General features: G+C 30.6%; 2 protein-coding genes and 1 long non-coding RNA gene across 3 annotated transcripts; 2 read left to right on the top strand and 1 right to left on the bottom strand.

Annotated features, from left to right (window-relative positions):
- Positions 1–7,235: 7,235 nt before the first annotated feature.
- Positions 7,236–8,383, bottom strand: LOC114370469. Its single transcript, XM_028327829.1, has one exon. The coding sequence runs from the start codon at positions 8,081–8,083 to the stop codon at positions 7,547–7,549; it is 537 nt and encodes a 178-aa protein (XP_028183630.1). The 5' UTR covers positions 8,084–8,383; the 3' UTR covers positions 7,236–7,546.
- A 2,864-nt stretch (positions 8,384–11,247) lies between these two features.
- LOC114371323 (bidirectional sugar transporter SWEET17-like) lies at positions 11,248–16,395 on the top strand. The gene is made up of 4 exons (XM_028328791.1): positions 11,248–11,298; positions 15,778–15,876; positions 16,076–16,237; positions 16,327–16,395. Exons 1-4 carry the CDS (start codon positions 11,248–11,250, stop codon positions 16,393–16,395), a joined length of 381 nt encoding a protein of 126 aa, XP_028184592.1.
- Positions 16,396–16,777: 382 nt separating this feature from the next.
- On the top strand, positions 16,778–17,622 carry LOC114369525. Its single transcript, XR_003657653.1, has 3 exons — positions 16,778–17,095; positions 17,211–17,328; positions 17,423–17,622. It is a non-coding gene; the product is annotated as an uncharacterized LOC114369525 (long non-coding RNA).
- Positions 17,623–22,412: the final 4,790 nt, after the last annotated feature.

Here is a 22,412-nt window from a genome sequence, read left to right as displayed (position 1 = left end):
AATACCTTTAAAAGCATTTCAGTCTTTCATGAGTAAGTTATCCATATTGGAGTTGAAGAATTTTATTTGAATCTTCACTTAGTCATTCATGACTATAATATCTATAATAAAAAAAATGATTATAAATTAATATAACATAGAAACGTATGGAAAAAATAGACTTTACAAATGAAAGAATATAATGTATCACCTTGGGTTTAAAGAATGAGCTAAACAATGAAGAGGTGAGTTATTGTTAGTCCAATGGTCAATTAATATTTTATGTACTACCTTATCAAAGGTAGATTCTTCACCCTCTCACATTCTTTTATGTCGATATATGACCTTCTTCACATTTTCAATCATTGAGTCCCACATTTCATACACCAAATGAAGACAAGCTGCATCTGTAACTATTTTTCTAAGAACATCATAGATAGGAGTAGTGAAAGAAAGTATACAATCAACCTTGTCCCACCAAATGTCATCCAAAACTGTCTCTTTCACAAATTTTTCCTTGTTAATATCATCTTCCTTATAAGAAGACCATTGCTCACTAATAACTATCTCTTGAAATCCTTTTTTCAAATGTTTAAACCTCTTTAGCATCACTATGGTGGAAGCAAATCTTATGGGAGCAAGAGCTAGCAACTTCAATCAATGTGTTGAATGAATTGAACATTGATAGTCTCATAGAATAACCCATGATAAAATTTCTAACATACATGGCATCGTCGGTAATATGTGTGATCCGACAACATTCTTCATAAACCTCATTATTTTTTTTGTGTTCTTGGCTGCACATATATTTTTCAATGCAAGATTTAAGGTGTGCATAACACAAGGAGTCCAATAGATGGAAGGAAACTCAGCCTCTATGATCAAACCTGCTGCCTTACATACACGTCATTATCGTTAACAATTTGTACTACATTCTAGTGACCAACCTCCATAATTACATCCCTCACTTATTCAGCTATGAAATCCCTATCTTTTACCTCAACAGAACAATTTAAGGCCTTTAAAAACATCGGTCCACTCTCAATCACAACCATGAAATTGATAAGAGGTATTCTCTGAGGATCACTCCACCCATCACTTACAATGCTCACACCTTTTTCTTTCCATGTATTTTTTATTGGTTGTAATAGGTTCTCTACATGTCTTCTTTCATTTGCAAATAAGGTAGTTCTCAACTTATTGTAACCTGGAGGTTGATACCTAAATATACAATTATTGTTGGCAGCAAAAGAGAATGTCTTTCTATAGTGAGGATTCCTTGCTAAATTAAATGGTAGTCCTGAATAATAAAACATTTTGGCAATTTCATAATTAAAGATCTCTCTAGCTTGCATATTAAAAGAACCTTCAAGAGTCTTTCTCTTTTTTGGATCAACATTGGTTGTCTCTTGGTTAGACACCAAAGATAAAAATACAATTTTTTTTTTGGCCTCTCTATTCTTAATGCAGCCTCATTATGCATCTTTGTAAGTTTCGCAAGCCTTGAAGGAGTTATCTTCTGACAACTTCTAACTTCTCTTCCTATAATTTTTAACAAGTGTGCCCTTACTCCAGTGTAAGACCCATTAAAAACTATTTCACAGAAACTGCATCTAACTTCAAAATTTTCATCGTCTACACTTAGACCTTTAATCTTTGAAACATAATTCCATAAAGGTTTGGTGTCATCACATTGTTCTTTAACTTGATTAGAAGTACTCATATATATAATTAATCAATATAATAAAATAAAATAAATAAGAACACAATGACCAATTTAAAAACAAAAAACTATGAATGGTTAGCTGTTATATTTAAAAACTATTAGCAAAATAGGATATAAAATTAAAAACCAGAAAGTATTAAATGTATTAGTAGGTAAGAAAGTAAAGAAAAAAATATTAAACTAAAAATTCTTATGAGCCTACGAAAGATGAAGAAAAAATTATAAAAATTGAAAAGTAAAGAAAAGGTTTTAGAGGTGTAAACCTTACAAAGTTACAATGCACCCAGCCAAAGCCAAAACAATAAGTCAGAGGTTAGCAGCCACAAACGCAACAAACAACAAGTCAGAGTTAGCAATCATAAATGCTATGAAGGTCATAAGTTGAACAAACGACGACAACAACAAATTCAAAGTAGTAACGACTAGATATGAACGAGGGAACCAGTGAAGACGTACGTGAATGAAGTAATGACAAGACTGATGTAAAGATGAAATGTTGTTATTCTAATTTGATTTAATTTAAACTCTAATATGTTATTATAATTTAAAATATAATGTTTTATCTTTAAGATTTTAAGAAAAATAGGAAACGTAAATGACATGAAGAGGAAGTGTGAAGAGCAAATAATAAAAAATCTAATCTATTATTATAATTTAGAATCTAATATTTTATCTTTTAAGATTTAAAAAAATATGATTTTGAAAAAAATAACAAATCGTGTTGTGTGTGTTGGCTTACGATGTCCAGAATAGTGTTGAAGGTTTTTAATAAAAAAAGTTGGTTACGCTGAATGCTTGTCAACATGTGTCTGGTACGTATCCGTATCATGATGTGTCAGAAATAAAAACACCGCTATTTGGAGCCGTGTCTGTGCTTCCCCGTTCAGTAGTATTTGATTAAGTGCAATATGTCTAGATGGAGTGGTTATCTCTCTTCATAGTGATTTGAGACAGGCAATATGAATCGGAAAGTTACTCAATGCCCAATGTTGAAATAAGTGACTTAGTCCCACATTGTAGAATAATGAAGTGGCAATAGTTGTGATAAGTAGATAACATTGATTGCTATTTTATTCGATTTCCTCCTTCTGCCTCTAGCTTTGTTTGGCTAATTGCTAATTTGATTGATTTGATATTTTCATTTCTGTTCTATCATTTATTCATTTTCTTTGTTTAAAGTTAAAAAAAACCGCGTGTTGGTATTTATTTGGATTGTTTCTGGTTGATAGGATTGAGTGGATTACTTTGATGCATGGCTATATACAATAGATCCTTGGTACTGCCGACTGCGTTTTAAAAGGTCATGGAGCTTTTTGAACTTACTTTCTAATGAATGAATGCATGACAAGAAGGATCAAGGGTGCTAATCTGAATATGCAACTTCACCAAATATCAATTGACATGTATTTTTCTTATAAAACTAGTCTGACTTTTTCAGCATTTCCTGTACTTCCGTTTACATATTCAACACATTTGTTTAATGGCTACAGTGTATTTGTATTATGGCATGTCTACTACAAATTTTAACTATTTTCTCCAAATGTGGGTGTCTCTCAAATATTGTTATTTAACATAAAAGAAGTCTAAAAATAAAACTGTTATGCTCTTTTAGTGCATCCCCTTGTTATGTACTATATACTGATTTTTATATCCTAATTTTTTATGCAAACAGATAGTCAAAATAGTTGATCATGATGATTTTCTAGCTTCATGGAGGCTGAGTGTTTGACCCCTCCACCTGCTGCCTCCGCTAATGAGTTAATACCTTGCACTAAAAGAAAAAAGCGTTCTAGTTTGGGATCACTTCACTATAGACTCTAGGTCAGAAAATAAGAGAGCTAAATGTAACCATTGTCAAAGCTCAATCAAGTACGATAATGGGACAAGTTCTATGCTAGCTCATTCAAAGATATGCCATAATGCAGGACAAGTTTCAACTTCAACAACAGAAAATGTGGAAGTTCTTCCCCTTCATTGGTCAAATTTGACCAAGAGAGATGTCGCATGGAACTGGTAAAGATGTTACTTCCCCTCAATTGTTGCTAAGCTATGCGTTTTATTGTTCGAATTGGTCATTGGTTTCGGATTGACCTTGAGAAGAAGAAGAGCATCTGGGCATTTCGTCTAGGTTTTGAAATATGCTCCCTTAAAGATAATTTTTGTTTCTCTCTTCTATATATCGTTGTCTTTCATTGCTTAAGAAGTTATTTTTTTTCGAAATGACATTTAGGCCAAATAAAGAATCAGGGGTTTTCGAAATGAGATTAAGGAGCAGGGGTTCAGGGGCGTGTGATGTCAATTGTCAGGTATCTTATTCCTCTCTGAATTATTTATGAATTGTCTTGTCTCTCTTTGGCTGCTATTTTTTTTTTTTTTATTTATGTTTCTACCTGTTTCAATACAAGAGTTTATTCCAGTTTCAAATTTGATTGCTCTGTTTGTTGAAATGCTGTTAAGAAGTGAGCCCTTACAGGTGCCTACGTTGCTTAGTTACAGTGCACTTGGTGCCTGCAAATATGGATTCTGAGTTTTATGTTTTTTATACAATAAACTCATATGGGCCTCAAGAAAAGAAGAATTTGGAAAATAATTATTGTTTACTTGTTAAGTATGTTACATTTTGTGATTAAATGTACTTATAGGATGGACCGGTGTGTTGTTGTGTGCACCTATGCTCTCACTTGCATATATATTGTTTAACTTGTTATTAACTGCATGAGCGTGTTGTCAGTTGTGCCTTTGAAAATTGAATATCCTTGTCTGTTTATTTGCAGTCTTATGCAGTAAACATGAAAGGACAACAATTGTGTGGGTGCATACTTGCATAATCCTTCTTTTGCATAATATCAAGTCATAAGGAAATTTTTTTGTGAATTGTGGATTTGATCGTAGTACAAATAATATGAAACCAGTGCATAAACAAATTATCATAAGTAACAAATTCTTATTAGCACGCCTTTAATATTAATAAAAATTTATTGAAACATATAAAAATTATTATAAGTCTCTTTTTTTATTTTATTATGTGTGTACCGTGATATAATAAAAAGTTTAAATAAAATTTATTGAAAATGTCTATTATATTGAAAGCATAAAAAAAATGAATAGTTACATAAAAATGTTGATTATTTACTCTTTTTAAGTAGTTTAAATTGTGTGAACATACAATGAAAAACACCCTTTAATAATAAATGTTGCTGCTGATATTGTGAATTTAATAAATTTTGATTTAGATAATTAAACAATTAATTAAAGATAAAAGTATTGATTTAATTTGATACAGAAATTAGTTAAATAACTGTTTATATAACTATAATTGGTTATATAATCACCGGTTATATAACCCGTCTTTAAGAATAATAACAAGTTATATCCAACTAGGGTTATACAAAATTGGTTATAATTATGATTATAATAGTTATATGTAATTTAGTTATTAATTTGTTGGGGCTATAGTTGTGAGAATAACTAAATTATGAGGATCCTTAATTTTTACCAATTTAGGATCATTAGGACATTTAAATAATAATTCCTTAGAAGTTAATATCACATCATTATAATACATAATGACAATTACTTTCTTCATCTTCAATCTAATAAGGTGAAAGATTCAATGCAATGCGTTAAGATTTCTTAGATCAATCATATTTATTATCATCTTGTATTATATGCTCGTAAGTCAATTATCAACAACGATCAATTTTACACCGGAAAAAAAATAGATAGATCAAATTGCATTGAGTTCTACAAGGACATTGTTGCTAGACCATCATAAACATAATTGTTAAATCATAATTTTAAAAAAATCATAATTCCGTTAATTGAGGTGAAATCAAATAACACAACATATACACATTACCTTTGTGTTACCTCTCATGTACAACAAAATCATGTTTTTGTTATATAATTAAGGGGGTGAAAAAAATACTTTCATTGTATACTTTTTTCACCTTTTTTGCAATTTATTAGGGGACAATTTTGGGATATGACTAAAGTACACTTACGTGGCTAGTGCCATTAACAAAACTGAAAGTGCCAATAGTGATACCTTAAAAATTAGGGTTAAGAAGCCCATAAAGGATGAGGGTGAGGCCCAATTACTCGCAGCTATTAGAAAGCATTAACCCCGATCCTTTAAATCGAAAACAGATGTAGTTTAAAACAAAAGTAAAAAAAAAAAAAAAGTTTTAAACTAAAAACAAAAACCAAAAGAAGGAAAAGATAAAAGTGTCTGATGCTAAAGTGCAAGGAATGGATCGAGAGAGAAAGAAAAAGCACGAAGGACGTGACCGTTCATTGGTGTCACTTTTAACTCAAAATTCAGCAAAATAGTGGCACAGATAAAAGAAATAGTTGCAGTTTTATTCCTCATATAGTGATTGTTAATTTTGGTTTTCTTAGGGCAACTTTAACGTTGATTCTTGGCAAAGGATCTTAGGTTCAACATCTCAAAATGTGAAGATCTAGCACTAGAGCAACAATCAAGGTCTTCGTCATGTAGATCGGTTCTTCTGGAAAACCCTGAAGATTTGCATATTTAAAAAAAAAAACATTTTCTAATCTCTCTCCCTAACGGCATTCTGAGGAACCAACAAATAGATCAACAATGAGGGAGAAGAACGGAGAGGGGGAAGAAGGAAACAGAACAACAGAAGAACCAACCAAGAACAACAACAGGGAGGCATGGCGGAGGTAGACGCGGTGGCCCTCGTCGGCGATGGCTCCACCGGCAAGATCTGGTCTCCCTGAGTAGATCTGAAACATAGTGGGAGGGCAGAGAAGGAAGGTGGGGCGGAGAGGAAAGGGAAAGGGAAGAGTAGGAGATGGAGAGGCTACGGAGGAGGGTGGGGCCGATGCAGGAGGAGGGCGGCGGCAGCAACAGAAGAAGAAGAAGAAGAGGAGGAGGCGTAAGAGAAGCAGAGTGATTTGGGAAAAGAATGGAAGTTGAAGGAGAGTAGAAGTGCGTGGGTGCCACGGAGAGAAGAAGAAGATTGGAAAATATGAGAGGTGATGAGAAAGAGAAATAAAATATTTAAGGGTATAATGTGAGATTTATTAAAATTTATCTAGTATCTCAAAAAAAAAAATCTTTAATTTTACGTGATAATATGAAATTCACTCAAAAGTGATCTAAATCTTAATATAGGATCTTCCGATATAGATGCTCTTATATTTTAAATATCTCACTTGGGTCTTTCAAATTTTATCCTATTTATAATCAAATGCTGGTACCTTAATTTCACCCAATATTTGAGATGTATCAGCTAAAAAATGTACTCCACCAGTTAAAAAAAGAGAAAACAAAATTGAAGGATTCAAACTACTACGTAATTAAAACCATAACAACCAAAATCTCAAGCGATACAGGAGAATTAAAAATGTAATAAAGCCTATAATTAAATGAATCAGAAAAAAAAAATGAAGAACGTACTAAACGGCTAAGTCCGCACGCATTTAATTTACAGAGAAAATAATATGGTAGTAGTAAAAAATTTTAACATCCACGGTTCTCTCCTCTCCTACGAGTTGCTTTGAATTTGTTGAAAAATAATGACTGCTGCTGGTAATAATATTAATCAATGATGACCCCGAAATTCAAACACACTTCAGTAGTAGTAGTAGTAGTAAGCACTTTAATTTCCTATTTTGCACAAACTTTCCCTTCCTCTTCCAAGCATTGGATCCATTAATTCATTCCTGATCCAAAAATCTAAGTCTAATATAATCTAATTTAATCTAAATCTAACACAATCTTAACATTCTAAAATTTCAATGTTAATAGCAATACCTTTTCATTACATAGGAATAGGAGTGTAGGTGATAGTAACAGTGTAAAACGACTCATCCATTACCGTCGTTTGAATCTTTACGACACTCTTCACGACTCGGCGAAGCGTAGGGTGTGTAGTACGGAGGCGAAGCACACGGCGTCGAAAACGGCGTCGTCGTTTCGTCCAGCAACAACAACTCCTCAACCGCGACCACAACCTCGTCTACCACCGCCACGCGCTCATTATCCAAACACGCACGCGCACTTTTCTTACACTCCTCGGACAAACCGTTACCGTTATCGGACTCAACCTCTTCTCTCTCTTCCTCTTTGATCGTGAACAGCATCCTGGAGGGACCGTTACCGTTAAGACACTGCTGCCACTTCATCACGTGCTGTTCGAGTTCGAGCTCCACGTCATCATCGTTACTCGGAGAAGACGAGGTAGAAGAACACTGGAGCGAAGCCTCTTGCGGCTCCACGCGCACACGCGGACGGAGCCTCTGACGGCGTTGCCACAGCACGTACACGATCTCCGCGAACAGGGCCACCAGAGTAACGGCCGTTATAGTCATTATCGCGGTTCCGAGCTTGCTCAGACCCATCATCTTCGTACCTAAAAGAAAATAATAAAAAAATATAAATACAAACAGCACGACAACGTTGTTGTTGCTTTTGTGCGAGCGGTGGTGGTTCTTGGGGCTTTGTCGTTTGTTTCCTTCCTCCCGAAACGGAAGAAAAAAAAAACAAAAGGGTGAAATGGGAAATGGTGGTTTTTTTAAGAGAAATCGGAAAAGAAAAAGAAAAATGAAAAAGGGTAAAGAGAAGGTGGATAGATGGCCTGCCTTGTATGGAGTTTGCTGGTGAGGTTTAAAGGTGGCAGATGGATAGTTGGACAGAAAACGATGTTTTTTTTTCCTCGGAAATGTGGGTGTTATTATTGCGGTGCGGCACTTTAAGTTTTTTTAGTAGAAAAAAAATTGAATTTATAATTTGGTGTAATGAAAGGAATGTTGTAAAAATTGGACTGGTAGTTCAACGGGAAAAAGAATACTGGTTTATGAATTAGGACAGAATTTGTATATAATTTTGTAGGTGTTGTTTACACTGTTTTATTTTTTAAAAAAAAATTGAAGTTTTAGTTCAGTAATTTGTATAAGTTTTAAATGTAAGCAATTTTTTTGAAATGAAATTTTAGTTTTATTGAAAAAAAATACAAATAACACCTATAAATTAATTGTCGTAATTTATATGAATAAAAAGATTATAATTATTAAGAACTCAATAGGTTCCACTAAAATTCATCAAGAAGGAATGCACCACTGTTGAGTTCTTACGCTTTCATTTCAAAAACCTAATTAATCTGATTACTACATAGATGAAGTCAATAAGAAATATGATTATATGAACCATAAAAAATTATCAATTTAGCACGAGAATACCAATTACAATTTTTTTTTTATCAATCATTGTTACTGATTAATTGGTTAGTTTTTATTCATGAGAGAAATTTAAACTTAAGTTTTTTTCTCTCATTTCAACTACCAAGGAAATCTTATAATTTTAATACGTTAGTCACATAGTCTCATGGATAATTATAAAATCAAATCTTTCTGAATGATATAAAAGAAATGATTTCTTCTATTAATTGAATATATATATTTTTTGGAAATAAAACAACAATTACAAAAAAAATATTCCTATTGGTTAAACTGTGATCAAACAACAAGTAATTAATTTTTTTTATTATGAATAACAATAAGTTTACTAATTTTTAGTACTACTTTATAATTTATATTTAATATAATTTTAAATTATTTCATAGTATAATTTTATATTAATAAATAAGATATAGAAATTAAATTCAAATTTAAGTGCGTATTTACATCAAGTATAGTACTTTTTCAATTTTGTAATTTGAGTGATAAATATTTGCATGAAAGATTAATATTTTAATTTGAGTTAAAAATAATATTAAAAATGTTTAAAAAGATATACATAGGTTTAATCCAATACTTTGAGTCTTTGTAATATATTACTATAATTACAATGAAAGTTTTATTTTAGTAACTTGTGTGTATTTATATCGACATGCTGAGATGAAAACTCAAAGTTTATTATAGACAAGGATCACTATAAATAACACAACCTTTTTTTTTTAGTAATGAAAGGAAAACTAACTATGAGAGAGTGTAGCTTAGTTTCATTGTGAGTGGTTTTGCCAAAAAAAGAAGTTCGTGATGATGGATGATAATGACCCACAACAGCATCTCAGTGTTTCCCTTTCCTAGTAATGTGGGAATGGGACCACGGACAACGAGCATGCCCGGTTTGAATGCCGGTGACCAATGATTATCCTTGTTAGACATGTATCAAAGAAAGAAAAACAATTTAAATTAAAAAAAAACAATTTGGTTAACAAAGGATAGTGGTTCACCATCATAACTATGTTTTCTCTTCAATGAATTGTTGCACACCACACACTAAAAGATATATATACACTTCAACAATTTTATGTTTTGATTTTTTTTTATATAATAAGTAGTTGTAGGTGGTGATAAATAAATAAATAAACTTTCTTTATAAATTAAAATTAACATATGAACTTAATTTTTATTGAACTTCTCTCATTTAACTTTTTAAAAACTGTTTTTTTTTACCATATTACTGTTAGGATTATTTTTATTAACTTTGTTGATGATTAATCTCTGATAAGAAACTTAATTGATTATTTCCTTTATTAATGTCTCTTTTTCTAATCACATTTTTTCATCAATAAAACTTAAAAAAAAACCTTGCTTAAAAAAATTAAACTCAATTCAACTCGAACAACCACATTGAATTTTAAAAGCTTTTGACTTATATATAATTTAATTTTAATTTATGAGAAAAACTTAATTCATTTTATATTCTTATTTTCTTCTTCTATAAATACTTATTAAGAAGTTTACAAAAAAATAGTCTTTAACTAATTTATATTTGTTATATTTGAAATATGCTTATACTTTCTTGCTTTATTACTACATTTAATTAATTCGTTAAATTTGGTCGATGAACTAACCCATAATATATATTTGTCTTCTCATTTTTAATTAATTTCACATTAATTTTGTTTTTGTATGAGATAAATAAATAAAAATATGTAACATAATCATAATTTTAAATCAAATGGATCTATCAAACTAAACAAAGTTATTTTGAGCTTTAATCGAATTAAGTTCGAGCTAAAAATTAAGTAAGATGCATATCAAACTCAAGTCGATCTTCAAACCAAATCAATTCTTATATAGTTGACTTGGACTCATTTCTACCATCAACATTAATCTAGAATGTAAGCATTTAATACATTTTATTATTCTTGTGGAATTTATTTATTTTATATCCTTATTTTTTTAAAAAAAATATAATAATTTATAACAAAATAACTTTTAAAATATTTTACAAATAAAATAAGGTTTTAATATAGACTTAATTTCACTTTTGATCTTCCAACTATCGCAATGGTGATATTTTGGTCCTATAGGTTATAATTGTGCAAATTGGATTTTGTGGATATCATAATTGTGTGATTTTGGTCCTTTTATCAATTTTCATTAAATATTTAATAAATTTCACTGATGTGACACTAGATGATGATGTGGTACCTAATGTGTTGCCTAACACATATGTTGACTTGGCTTAGTTACAATTTCAAAAAATTCTGATAAGATCATTTAACCCTAATGATAAGGGGATTAGCAAAACATGATAAAAAATGAGACGAGAGTTAGAAATGGTGATGAATGACGATGATTCCGTTGATTTGTCAATATTCTCTCCCAAGGTTTGATTCCTCAATGATGGTGAGTGTTGGAGAATTTTTAAGAGAAAATGGGTGAAAAGTGTAATGAGAAGTCATCTCCCAAAGTATTCAGAGTAAGGGTGTTCAAATTCAAATCGATCCAAAATAGAAATATAAAAACTGCTCAAAAAATGGAAAACCAAATCAAATCTATTCTTTTTGGATTTGTTTGGATAATATTTTTCTCAAACCAATGGTTTGGTTTGGTTTGCGGTTTTATATGTATACTACTTGAGTTTCATAATATTTTGTAATGTTATATATACGAAACTAACTTATACAATGTATATTACTTTCTTTTTCAAACATATTTTTAAGATATGTTTGGTTTAAAATGGATACAAATTTGACATATTTTTACTATAGAAGATTTAACTTATTAATAAGTTTCATAGATTTTATTAATAATTTTTAATGTAATTTAATTTAAAAGATGCAAAGAAAGTATATAAATTATAATGAAATAATTTTAGTGAAAACTTCAACCGAATAGAATCAAATTGCAAAATATTCGTTTGGTTTGATTTTGATTTTATTTTAAATGAAAATCAAACATAACCGAACCACATGTATTTTTTAAGTTTAATTTGAGTGATTTTTTGATGAAAAATTGAATCAAACCAAGCGACAAACACCCCTATTTCTCGTAATGGCTCTCGCAAATTGGATTTTATAGTGGCTATAGAATGAGCCCAAATGTGCAACAAAATAAATTTTAGCACAATCATATTTTGGTTGCTAGGCTTGTGGGAAGACTTTTGATGCAATGAATTTCTATACCTGGATTCACTATCAATTCCATTATACTTGTTCGAGCTGGTTATCTGATCAAACCATCGACTCTAATATCACTTGTTGGGAATCCAAGAAGAGTAAAACACAAATTAGATCTTCACCAATGAGACACAAATAAATCACATAAGTAAACTTGACATTGTACTTTAATCTAAAACCTTATTAAGGTATTAGGTTTGGGAGTCATTCTCACTTGCCTATTTTTACATATGGAACTTCATATCACACTTGCACTCAAACAGTTTAATTTTTTTTTTTGAAAAACCTAAATGATTTCGACTTCTCTAAATAGTAACTTTAACTTATGAATAAATTAATTTTAGTTGTGAATTATTTTTATAAATACCTATGATGAAGTCTATGAATAGGTAGACCACTTGATCCGGCTTAGTGACAAGGGTTTACGTAGAATGCACAAAGTTTTAAAATTTAACCTTTTACTAGTGTCTTTAGGTATTGATTAAAAAAAATCTGTATTCTTAAAGCATTCATTAATTAATAAACTAAAATTAAAAAAAAATATTTGTTATGAAAATCACAAAAGAGTGTAAAAAAATTATAAACAACATAATTTTATGAATTCTAATATTTTTTTCTTTTTTTTCTTTAACCAAAATCCTAGAAAATATTTACCTTATAAAAAAAGATCGACTCTATTAATTGGAAGCAAAATTCAAACTCCGCTGTCTATTTTCTCATTCAGTGCTCGTGAGTGGACAAACTGATGATACTTTTGTCTTCCAGTCATTTTTATTCAAAAATGAGAATAATAAAGTCTTGTCCTTATTAAAATCACCAATATCTATATACCAAAATTGAAGTATGTGGAAAATACTAAAATACCCATAGCTGAGAGCTTGACAGTTGTCCAATTTTTTGGTTTTTTGGTTAAAATACCCATAGCTGAGAGCTTGACAGCTGTCCAATTTTTTGATTTTTTGGTCATTTATGCCCCTCCACCTGTTGGTTTGTTTGGTGCCACCTGCCTGTTGTGTTGCCTTTTTTTTTTGCCACCTTCATCTCTTCTTTACACAAAGCCTGAGCATTTTCGGATGCGTGTACACTTTTTTTCCCCCAAAATTATTTTATCTTTCCATCTAAACTCACTTTCTCTTTCTCACTCTCTCCGTGGACGTTTCTATTTTTTTTCTGTGTTCTGAAGAAGTTTTAGAATTTTGTTTTATTTCTCTCTTTAGCCATTTCATCTCATTTTTTCCTTTTTTGTTTTCAGAAATTTTAACCGTTTCTTTTGGGTTTTTTGTTTGTGTCTCTCTGGTGTTGTAATTTGTAAGTTGTTTATGTGTTTGCATGTGTTGGACATGGATCTTGCTTTTTTGCCTCTTTATTTTGAAGGAAAAAAGGGATTTTTCCTTGCCTACAAATCAGGTTTCGTTTCAGAAATGGATGGGTTTGCTCTTTTTTTGTGTTTAAGGTTTAGGGATTTTCATTTTTTTAAAATTATTTTTTGCCATTTTTGTGTGCTCCTCACAAACAAAGAACCTTGCATGTATCAGAGAGAGTGAGAGAAGATAGAGAGAATATGAAATGGGTCTCCATCTTCACACTTCTATTTCTCTCCTACTCGCCCCTCACAACCTTCGCAGAAGATGGTAATGTTCCTCTTCTTCAATCTATGTTCTTTCTACCTCTGATGTTTTCAAGTTTTCCACTTTCGTGCAAAACTGAGAAGTTATAGGTATGTGGTGATTATCATCCATCTTTTTTTTTTCTTTTCATTTTAACTTTTGTGATTCTAATAACAAGGTTTTTTGATGTTTTTATTTATTGTGTTGCTGACTTTATAACTTTATGTTGTTTTTTGTGGTGAGAGGAATCAACAATAGCAGCAGTGTTCTTTTCACAGGCACGGGCAGTAAATGACGCAACAATAACGTTTGATACATATGATTGTTATGTTGTTTGATATGAAAAATTGTGCATATGAAGTGTTTGTGAAAATTTCTATTGTGACATGTCTCACAAAATTGAATGTTGGGACTTACTGACACTTTCTACCTCTGATGTTTTCAAGTTTTCCTCTTTCGTGCAAAACCGAGAAGTTGTAGGTATGTGGTGATTATCATCCATCTTTTTTTTCTTTTCATTTTAACTTTTGTGATTCTAATAACAAGGTTTATTGATGTTTTTATTTATTGTGTTGTTGACTTTATAACTTTATGTTGTTTTTTGTGGTGAGAGGAATCAACAATAGCAACAGTGTTCTTTTCACAGGCACAGGCAGTAAATGACGCAACAATAACGTTTGATACATATGATTGTTATGTTGTTTGATATGAAAAATTGTGCATATGAAGTGTTTGTGAAAATTTCTATTGTGACATGTCTCACAAAATTGAATGTTGGGACTTACTGACACTTTCTACCACTGATGTTTTCAAGTTTTCCTCTTTCGTGCAAAACTGAGAAGTTGTAGGTATGTGGTTATTATCATCCATCTTTTTTTTCTTTTCATTTTAACTTTTGTGATTCTAATAACAAGGTTTATTGATGTTTTTATTTATTGTGTTGCTGACTTTATAACTTTATGTTGTTTGTTGTGGTGAGAGGAATCAACAATAGCAACAGTGTTCTTTTCACAGGCACGGACAATAAATGACGCAATGGTAACATTTGATATATATGATTGTTATGTTGATTGATATGAAAAATTGTGCATATGAAGTGTTTGTGAAAATTTCTATTGTGACATGTCTCACAAAATTGAATGTTCGGACTTACTGACACTTTGTATGATAAAATTAAAATTATATTATGAAAACAGAGTTTTGGGCCATATAAATCCATATAATATAAGATCGAATGGTTGAACATTTTTCAATAGCAGCCATTGGATCCGTAATAATGGCTTTTCACATGTAGTTGATGACCCATCAATATTATTTTTTAATCTAAATTACAGTTTTACCTGGATAATTTGGGTAATATAGGTTCGTAATAAATGTCAAAACACCGATTAGATTAGTGAAGTAAAACTCTAATTCTGATCACAGAATAATACTTTTAGTGTATTTAAATTTTGTCCATATTCCAATATATTTTCTATTTTTTTCCGAATTAAAAAATTGTTTTGTGCTATTATCATGTTTCTTATCTTTTTTTTTTGTATACTCATTTACCTTGCTTTTACTATAAGAAAAATAGACTAATTCAAATTATTAGTTTCTTTCCTTCTTCATATGAGCTAATACAGTGATACTGTAGACTTTTTTGTATGTGTGTATGTTTTTTCTTCTTCTTTTAGGTTGTTTTAGCATTGATTATTCATGGAAGAACATGATTTATCCCTGTCTTCAAATACATGTTCTATCTCTGGTTCGACCCCACCAGAAACTTCCACACTTATTCTATCATTTGGAAGCGCCAGCACATCATGTAGGTGATAATAAACAAATATTCAAAATACAAATTTTTGTTTATTAGTAAATAGTCTATCAACTAATATTGTTTTCATTGCTTAATTTGCATTCTAGATTATAATATATCTCATATTTATTGCTACTGGATGATACATAAATTAAACAAAAGGATGCAGACCTACATTTTGGAAAATAAAGAAGCACGGATCTACGGAAGATTTCTCAAGTCTTTCCTTACATTTGCACATTGCTTAATTGCTCCTTATGGACTTACTATGGAATCATAAAGGCTAGAGAGTACCTCGTGGCTACTGTCGATGGCTTTGGCATTGTGGTGGAGACAATCTATGTTATTCTATTTCTCATATATGCTCCAAAAGTGACAAGGGTATGTAGTATATATTTCTTTTTTTTTACAACAAATGTTAATTATTAATATTCTTAGTTTTATTAGCAAAGAAAATCAATATGTACTATACTAATGAATTAATTATATTATAACTATATAAGCCAATTTCTAATTAATTCACCTTACAAAATCCAGTTTATTGTTAAGTGGTGATAGATTAATTTGAATTTGATTTTAGGGTAGAACTCTCATTTTGGCTGTGATTTTGGATGTGGCAATTTCGACAGTAGCAGTAGTTACTACTCAATTAGCATTGCAAAGAGAAGCTCGTGGTGGTGTTGTTGGTGTTATGGGAGCAGGCTTAAACATTGTTATGTATTTCTCACCTCTCTCTGCCATGGTAAGTTTCGCTAAATCTTAGCTTGCTATCATTAATTTCCAAAGTTCCATTATATCTCACTATATAATATTTTGGAAAATGTTTATCAGTACGAATTCGTTCTAGCACGAAATGTTTTACCACTGCTCACCACCGTTAATTTGTGTCAAAGGATTTGATTACAAAATTGTTCATCTAAACTCAACCAATCACATTTCAGCTTTTGTTTTCTTATAGTGTTTGTGCATAAAACTTTCGTGCTACATAGCATTGCTGATAATATTTATACAATTGAATTTTTAGATAGATAGTAATTAATACCCATAAGTTTGCACACAAATTTAAACTTAGATATATAATTTACCTCTTATCCGACAAAAAATTGATGTGTAATTTGGTTTGTGTTTGTAAGTGCTTAAATTAGTCTTTCAGTTTGAAAACAAGGTCGAATGATGCTGTGAAATTTTTGCCTTAGTTAAAGAGCAAGGAATTTTCTCACTACACCTTTCAAACAATTATAGCTTTTAGATTAGTATGTGTAAATTCTGTAAATGGATTGGTCCTCATTCGGTTCTCATTCCTGTATAGTTTATGTCATCTACTCAAACACTGTTTATATCATTGATTTATTTGTATTGCTGCTATATTTTTCTTCTTCTTCTTTATTCATTTTGGTATATAGGTTCTGCACATTCTTCCATGTTTTTAGTTGGATATATTGGTTCTGCACGATTTCTTTCACGTTAGAGGATGACTGATGGAATCCATAAAGATCTTTGTTGCTTTGCGTCTCGGGTATCTCTGAGCCTTATACGAGAACATATACAACATATACAGTAAGATATAATAGATGCTACCAACATATGTAAGATTTCAAAGGTGATATTTTTTTTAATTAAAATTACCAGCAATTAACTAATTTCTTTATGTTTCAAAATTGTTCCATTGTTTCACTTGCTTCTTTTTTCTTTTCTTTTTTTTGTTTTTAATGCAGGAGACAATAAGGTTGCCACTTCTTTTTTCTATCTATCCCACCTTGACTGATTTCGGTAACGGATCCAAAAGCTTTGAGATTAGGATTTGATGTGAATTTGATAGCTATTGCATTGCAAGTAAGAATAAATAGTGATACTATTTCCTATATCAGCATGAGTCTTTTATTTCTTGCTCTGAATTTCGATTAACTTGATCTGCTTCTGAAGGTAGGCAATTTTTGGTGTATCCCTTCGAATTATTGTTCATATATGGGTCATGAGTAAGAAGGGCCCTCTCTATGTTGCAATGTTCAAGCCAATTGGAATCATCTTTGCAGTCATCATGGGAATTGGCTTTCTTGGTGGCTCTATCTATCTTGGAAGGTATATGTTGTTAGAAAAATAAAATAAAAAATGAAAGAAAAATAAATACGAAGAAGATGCAGAGTCTTGAATTAAATAACAAAATAACAATAGCAAAATAAATTTAATTGATAGCACATGAATAATACATTATAACATACAATAAGCATAAGGAAAAAATAAATTAGGGGGAAAAAGATATAGCCTGGGTTGAAGCGCGTAAACGCTATTCTTAGAGAGAAAACACCCCACTGCACTGGTAGGAAAATTTGATTGCGCTCCTCTCCCAAGATACGACAACCCGTTGGTTCTGATCGTGTGCAGCGAAAGAATCCCCGAACCTTCTGAACACCAATGCTCTTGCTCTCATAAAAATAAGTTTTTTATAGGAAAAAGAAAGAGATATTTTTTTTCTGTATTGTTTTTTAGAAAAGAGAAAAGAGATATATATAGGCATTTTGCAACAACAAAATATGACTGTTGGAAATATGACCGTTGGAAAACCAACCTACAGTTGTCACAACAAACATAACAAACTAGTTAGACTCATTAAAACAAAATCTTAAGAAAATCAAATAAATATTTTATTTATAAAATAGAATTAATATATATTTATAAATTTTAAATTAAAACGCAAATATTTACCAACATTCTCCCACTTAATTTAAAATTTTAAAATATATTTTCTAAAAGATAATTTGTATAAAAACATAAGAGAGAGAGCATGTGATATTGTATTTCGGTATAAGGAACCTTCCGGGTTTGAGCCTTATACCTAGTGTTTATGAACTTCCATCCGAGAAAAATGTAGTGACTTGATTGTCTTGAACTACATATTCTTTAACCGGACTTTAGTACACAACCCCTATAATATTGGCGTTCAATTAGGTTCTAATAAGTGGTAGCGCGTTACACGACCTTGCGCTTGTATCTTGTTTCGTGAGCGTCACTTAGAGATTAGCCCATATCTCACAGTGGCGGCCCCACCACCACACTCACTAGGTGAATCCTCAAAGAGTGGGTTGTGACCCCCACCCCTACAACAATTATCATCGGATTCATTAAGAGGTATTTTTTTTTTTACCAAAAATACACATATATAAATACCTCAACCTTAATATTGCCACAATTTATAATACACCTCGTCATAGGAATGAGAAATGGAACAGCTCCGTCAAATTTCATTTTGGTGTACATTAGTCAACAAACAATTTCGTTGTTACCTGTTGAACTTCATTCATGGGATCACCAATCACACGAAGACGGGTGTCCATTGTTGTAACTAAATAATGGGCTTTAATCTCATTCCCCTCGACGACTCAAATACTTGTTGACATGTCAATCTTTTTGTAAGCAGATCCACAATATTATTTTCTGACCTCACAAAGTCAAGAGAAATGACACCATGAGAAATCAAATTTCTTATAGACTTATGTCTCACTCTTAAGTGTCTTCTTTTTTTCATTAAAATTTTGCTAGTCCCTTTAGATATAGCAATTTGATTATCACAATGCATTGGAATTGGAGGTATAGACTTATTCATCAATTACAAATCACATAATATATTTTAAGAAATTCGGTCTCACTAGTAGCAGTATTTAAAGCAATAATTTTTGCTTTCATGTGAAATAATAATTTGTCTAGTAGATTTTCACAACTAGCTAAAGCAAAGACATAACCACTTATCATTTTTATTTCATCAAAATCAGAACTTCAATTTTGTATCACTAAATCCCTCAATTACTTTCCAATCTACCAACTGCATGTGCAATATCAGACAGGCCTAAAGAAGTTTGTCAAATACAACAAAGAACTGATACTTTGAGAATATTTATGTGAAGAAATTCCTTTACTCATTTTTTTTTTAACTTGATGGATGAGTCATAAGGAGTGAAAGCATGTTACACATCAAAATAATTAAACTTCTTCAATAGCTTTTCAACATAATAAGATTGGGTAAAAGTCATGTCATCATTTTTCTTTATAAGTTTAATACCCAAAATCACATCAACACAACCAAGGTCTTTCATATCAAAATTTCTAGACAAGAAAAACTTCACATCATTTATGAATTTCATTTACTACCAAATATCAATATGTTATCCAGATACAAACATAAAATGACGCGTTCATTATTATTAAATTGTTTCACATACACACATTTATCACTATCATTAATTTGAAAATCATACAAAAGAATAACTTAATCAAACTTTTGTGTCAATGCTTTGGAGCTTGTTTCAAACCATACAAAGATTTAACAATTTATTTTTCAAGAAAAAATATTTTCAAAGAAAGTCACATCTCTAGACTCCATAATAATACCATTAGAAATTTCAGATACTTCTGAATTAATAACTAAGAATCTATACGTAGTATTATGTAAAAAATATCCAACAAAATATAATTAATATTTTTTTTTTCAATTTTCCTTTTCTTATTAATAGGGATATTAACCTTTACTAGACACCCCCACACTTTAAGATATTTCAGATTTGGTTCTCTTTTTCTCCATAGCTCATAAAGATTTTTCTTTTGTTTATAAGGTACTCTTTTAAGAATACGACATGCAAAATATAAAGTTTCACCAAAGTGTTTATTTTATTATTTTTGTGTGTTATATTTTCACAGGCTTATCTTTTATCAATGAGTTATAAATAAAGAGACAATCAGTCATCATGTAGCAACAAAATACTTGCAGTAATAATAATAACGTTAAACAATAGAAATTAAAAAACCAAACAAAAAACGTCCTGATTTTAAAGACTTGTGTTCACAGGATCATTTGACCAAGTAAAAGATAACTTTCTAAGGCAGGAATGAAAGTAGTGAGATGTTTTTAGTTTTTCACATAAACTAATTCTAAAAGCATTTTATCTTAAACAAAAATACAATTGACAAATAAAATATTTTTCAACAATCTCATACTAATTTAAAATTTCAGGAAATAAATAATAAAATAAAAACATTTTTAATGGAACATAATGCATTGTGATTTCATCCATTAATTTTTCATGCTTACTAGAAAGGAACTCAGTCATATCCATTATAGATATTTTGATACAACATCATGCTACTGCAGAAAAGACTATGCAAGAAGAAAGTATAAAAAATTTTCTCTCTAAAACACTTTTTCTCTCTAAGACTGATAGAAAAATAAAATAAAAAATGAAAGAAAAATAAATACAAAGAGGATGCAAAATCTTGAATTAAATAAAAAAATAACAGTAACAAATAAATTTAATTGATAGCACATGAATAATGCATTATAACATACAATAAGCACAAGGAAAAAATAAATTAGGGGGAAAAAGATATAGCCTGGGTTGAAGTGCGTAAACGCTATCCTTAGAGAGAAAATGCCCCACTGCACTGGTAGGAAAATTTGATTGCGCTCCTCTCCCAAGATACGACAACCCGTTGGTTCTGATCGTGTGCAACGAAAGGATCCCCGAACCTTCTGAACACCAATGCTCTTGCTCTCATAAAAATAAGTTTTTTATAGGAAAAAGAAAGAGATAATTTTTTTTTGGGAGAAAGAAACCAGACGACATTGCTCTGTATTATTTTTTAGAAAAGAGGAAATAGATATATATAGGCATTTTGCAACAACAAAATATGACCGTTGGAAAACTAACCTACAGTTGTCACAACAAACATAACAAACTAGTTGACTCATTAAAACAAAATCTTAAGAAAATCTAAAATAAATATTTTATTTTATAAAATAGAATTAATATATATTTATAAATTTTAAATTAAAACACAAATATTTACCAACATATGTTTCTTTCATGTCTCAATCATAAGAAAAATTGGAGGTGTGTCCACTTATGGACTTATGATTTTATTAATGAGAGCATTTTGTTTTCGTGTGAATGAATGCAATTTAAAAAATACTTTAGTCTAAGGACTACAATTATGAAAGGGGGACCTTTTGTTTGCATGTGTGTGAATGCAACTTAAAAATATTTTAATCTTAGAAGGAATACAATTATGTAAGTATGGTTTTGTTTATGTACAGTGTGCTTGGAGCAGCCATAACGGTTATTGGTTTTTATGCTGTTATTTGGGGGAAAAGCCAAGAGCAAGCAAAGGAAGAGTGTGAAGTCTATGATGACTCAGAATCATACTCGCCGTTGTCCCTCTTTTGGAGAACAAGAGAATGAAGGAATAAAATCATAACAATCATTTAATTTCTATAGCTTCAATATAAATGTCTCATGTAATATTTTGAAAACAGATTGCATTAATAAAAAAAAAAAATTAGTCATAGTTCGATTGATTTTAAACCTTAGTCTAATTTTCTAACAAGATAATAAAAAATAAACAGCTTGAAACACACAACCAGTTTATAGTTTGATCAATAAAAAATAATGGGTGGGAAAGAAAGTAAGAATTTTATCAAACATGCTATTTTTCCTGCATTTCACATTCACATGCATTATTTAATATCTATTTGACTTAATGTCAGAGAATAAGAATGGGCCGTTTTTCTAGCCACTTTACAATATCCTATTGTTGTCTATATATATTCTTTTCTCTAACAACCTTTCATTTTGTCTTATTTCATTAATTAACAGTGCTTCTTTTCTTTCATTTCTTTCTTTAAGAATAATTATCCAATCTGTTGGGTAGGTATAAATATATTGACAAGGGAAAATTCTGTGGCTGTGGAGAAGACCCCAAGACATGTAAAATCTATATCTATATCTATTTATATGATCGATATAATATAATATATGTAGCCCCGAGACATTGACGAAATAGAAACATCATCTCTGGCTCCTAAGTTGTACATTTTTTTGCTACATAATTAGTACGATACAATTCAATAAAAAATTAAAATTAATTTCTTA

This window comes from Glycine soja, chromosome 10, assembly GCF_004193775.1.
Source record: "Glycine soja cultivar W05 chromosome 10, ASM419377v2, whole genome shotgun sequence".
In the NCBI taxonomy this organism is placed as follows: domain Eukaryota; kingdom Viridiplantae; phylum Streptophyta; class Magnoliopsida; order Fabales; family Fabaceae; genus Glycine; species Glycine soja.
This window is presented reverse-complemented; position numbering and strand designations above follow the sequence as displayed.

Bases quoted from the DNA above. Each gene is read 5' to 3' on its own strand.
- LOC114370469 (XM_028327829.1), bottom strand. From the start codon at position 8,083: ATGATGGGTCTGAGCAAGCTCGGAACCGCGATAATGACTATAACGGCC.
- LOC114371323 (XM_028328791.1), top strand. From the start codon at position 11,248: ATGGTGATGAATGACGATGATTCCGTTGATTTGTCAATATTCTCTCCC. The intron at 11,299-15,777 runs GTTTGATTCCTC...GGAATCATAAAG, and splicing joins TGTCAATATTCTCTCCCAAG to GCTAGAGAGTACCTCGTGGC. The intron at 16,238-16,326 runs GTAAGTTTCGCT...AATGTTTATCAG, and splicing joins TCTCACCTCTCTCTGCCATG to TACGAATTCGTTCTAGCACG.